Consider the following 2,213-nt stretch of genomic DNA (forward strand, 5'->3'; position numbering starts at 1 on the left):
TCTTGCCATCCTGTCTTAAATGATCCTGGGGAAAGTATCTGATTAATTACTCTGCAAAAATACTGTTTATGCTACAATGTATTAAAATGTGTTTGTGAAAAAGTCTGCTTGATTGTAACAGCTGAAACTAATAAAAAAAAAAAAAATGTTTTGCTCACAAAATGCATGGAATTTGGATTCTACACTAACCATTCAATGAATAAGAATGAATGAAGAATAAAAGTCATGAACTAAATTGAATTTGTGACAGTAGCTGAAGCACAACTGTAATGCCTCCGGAGTAATATCACCTGTTATTTCAGGCCAAGTCTTCCCACAGTATGTGAATCATGATGGCTTGATATATTTCCTGAGGATCAATCATTTTTGTTTTTGCAGTTTCATATTGCACTTGTGCTGTGGAGCATCGTGCTATGTCTGCTTGGTCGTGCTCTAAACATCTTCCCTTTGTCATGGCTGGTAAACAAGTTTCGAGACCACCAAATCAACTATAAAATGATGTTTATTATGTGGTTTAGTGGTAAGTTTAATTCTGGAAGATTGATAGATACTAGAAAACTGATATGTCATATATAACCTCCTTCCATCAGAATTTGGGAGAATTGACAAAATTAAGATTTCAATAATAATAGATTATAGTATTCAAAGAAGAGCATTTGTTTTAGTGCCTTTGCCAGAATATAATAGTTATTTTTCAATACATACATATACATGCTCCCTTATAAAAGACACCACCTAGACAAGACAAACTCCCTTATTTTTCCTTCCTCAAATCTTTTGTACCTTCTCCTAAGGGGTGAATGGGCCACAGGCTGCCCTGCACGCTATGTCAAGTTCTCAGCAGCTATATTTGTTTATACTCCTCAAACTGTCTATTGCATTCATACATTTATTTTCCACAACTCGTGCACCATATTTAACATGTTTAACACAGCTAGCTCAGGCATGCCATAAAGATACTAACTTACACTTTTTTGCATTCTACCCATAACTTTCCTGCCTCCTCAACCTTATTTCAAACTTATTTTCACATCTAGATTCATATTTCTCAACATATGCAGTGCCTGATTCCTTAAGCTTCTCACTTCCTACAGTAGCCTCAGTCAGTCTTCTTCCATGGTTGCTCTTCATGCACCTTAGCAGCTATTAACTTCCATCTCACACTTACACTCAAATTTACACTCTAGTTGCCAAAACTTCTCTTCCGAGCCCGTTACAGGCAAAGCGTTGTAAGCAAAAAGAAACTGGTTTAGCTCCAAAGTATACCTTAAGTCCATAAGCCATCTGTCGTGCTCCCCACTTTGTCTTACACATAATCTTTTCTTAGAATGCATAATTTCTTCCAAAACATTTTCTTTTAGTAATTAAATTCTCATCTATGCAATTGCCTCACTCTGTATCCCTCTTCTCTTTGTTTACTTTGTGTCCTCCCTCATATTTCTACACATTCTATATTGTATAGTAGATTCACTATATCTTCTCTTTATAAACGCCTGAATGCAGCTCTTTTAATCTAATGATTATAAATTCCTTCTCAGGCTTACGAGGAGCCATTGCTTATGCCTTGGCCCTCCATCTGGAATTTAGTGATGAAAAGCGACATGTAATTGTAACAACAACTCTCATCATTGTACTCTTTACCATTTTCTGCCTTGGAGGTGCCACTATGCCCGTTATTAAGGTAAGGCTTAAGGTGTTCTTAGCAGTTGTTTGCCTTTATTACAGGGGTTAGCTGTGAAGGGAAATAAAATAACAAATTGACTTTTTGAAGAAATGCATAGATTGTATCAAGGACTTTCCTTGATTTACCCAATTTTTTAGTTTCGTGTAATTTCTACATAGTTATGTTGTTGCAAAAATCCTTCCAGTATACTTAGATTTTCTTGTCCAAGACATTTACATCAGTGATAAAAAAACAGACAATAACTTTTCCAAAAGTTTATGTTCTGTCTTCATTGGAAACTGATTCCTCTTAGTGAACTAGAACTTCATGATCCCAGAAGGTTTCTTCCCTAGGCTAGTATTCACAGGAATTCTTAGAGGAATTCTCTGTGATTCCTTTCCCTTTAGGACACTGATATCACTCCTAGTTTAAATTAATCTTTTTAGCAGACAAAACAGTCAGGGGAGCTGGCAAAGTGTGCAGGTTTAGGGCAAACTGACAGTGTATCATTCATAGTTAAACAGTTTAGCTTTGCAGGAAAATCCATTCA

At 35.9% G+C, this 2,213-nt stretch overlaps 1 protein-coding gene across 1 annotated transcript in view; it reads left to right on the forward strand.

The window, feature by feature from the left end:
• Positions 1-2,213, forward strand: part of LOC119585574 (sodium/hydrogen exchanger 8-like) — a 20,369-nt gene that overhangs the window by 14,093 nt on the left and 4,063 nt on the right. The window contains exons 11-12 of the mRNA XM_037934241.1: positions 379-520; positions 1,539-1,681. Coding sequence (XP_037790169.1) covers positions 379-520; positions 1,539-1,681 — 285 coding nt within the window. The remainder of the gene's footprint in view (positions 1-378; positions 521-1,538; positions 1,682-2,213) is intronic.

Source organism: Penaeus monodon, chromosome 20, assembly GCF_015228065.2.
Source record: "Penaeus monodon isolate SGIC_2016 chromosome 20, NSTDA_Pmon_1, whole genome shotgun sequence".
In the NCBI taxonomy this organism is placed as follows: Eukaryota; Metazoa; Arthropoda; class Malacostraca; order Decapoda; family Penaeidae; genus Penaeus; species Penaeus monodon.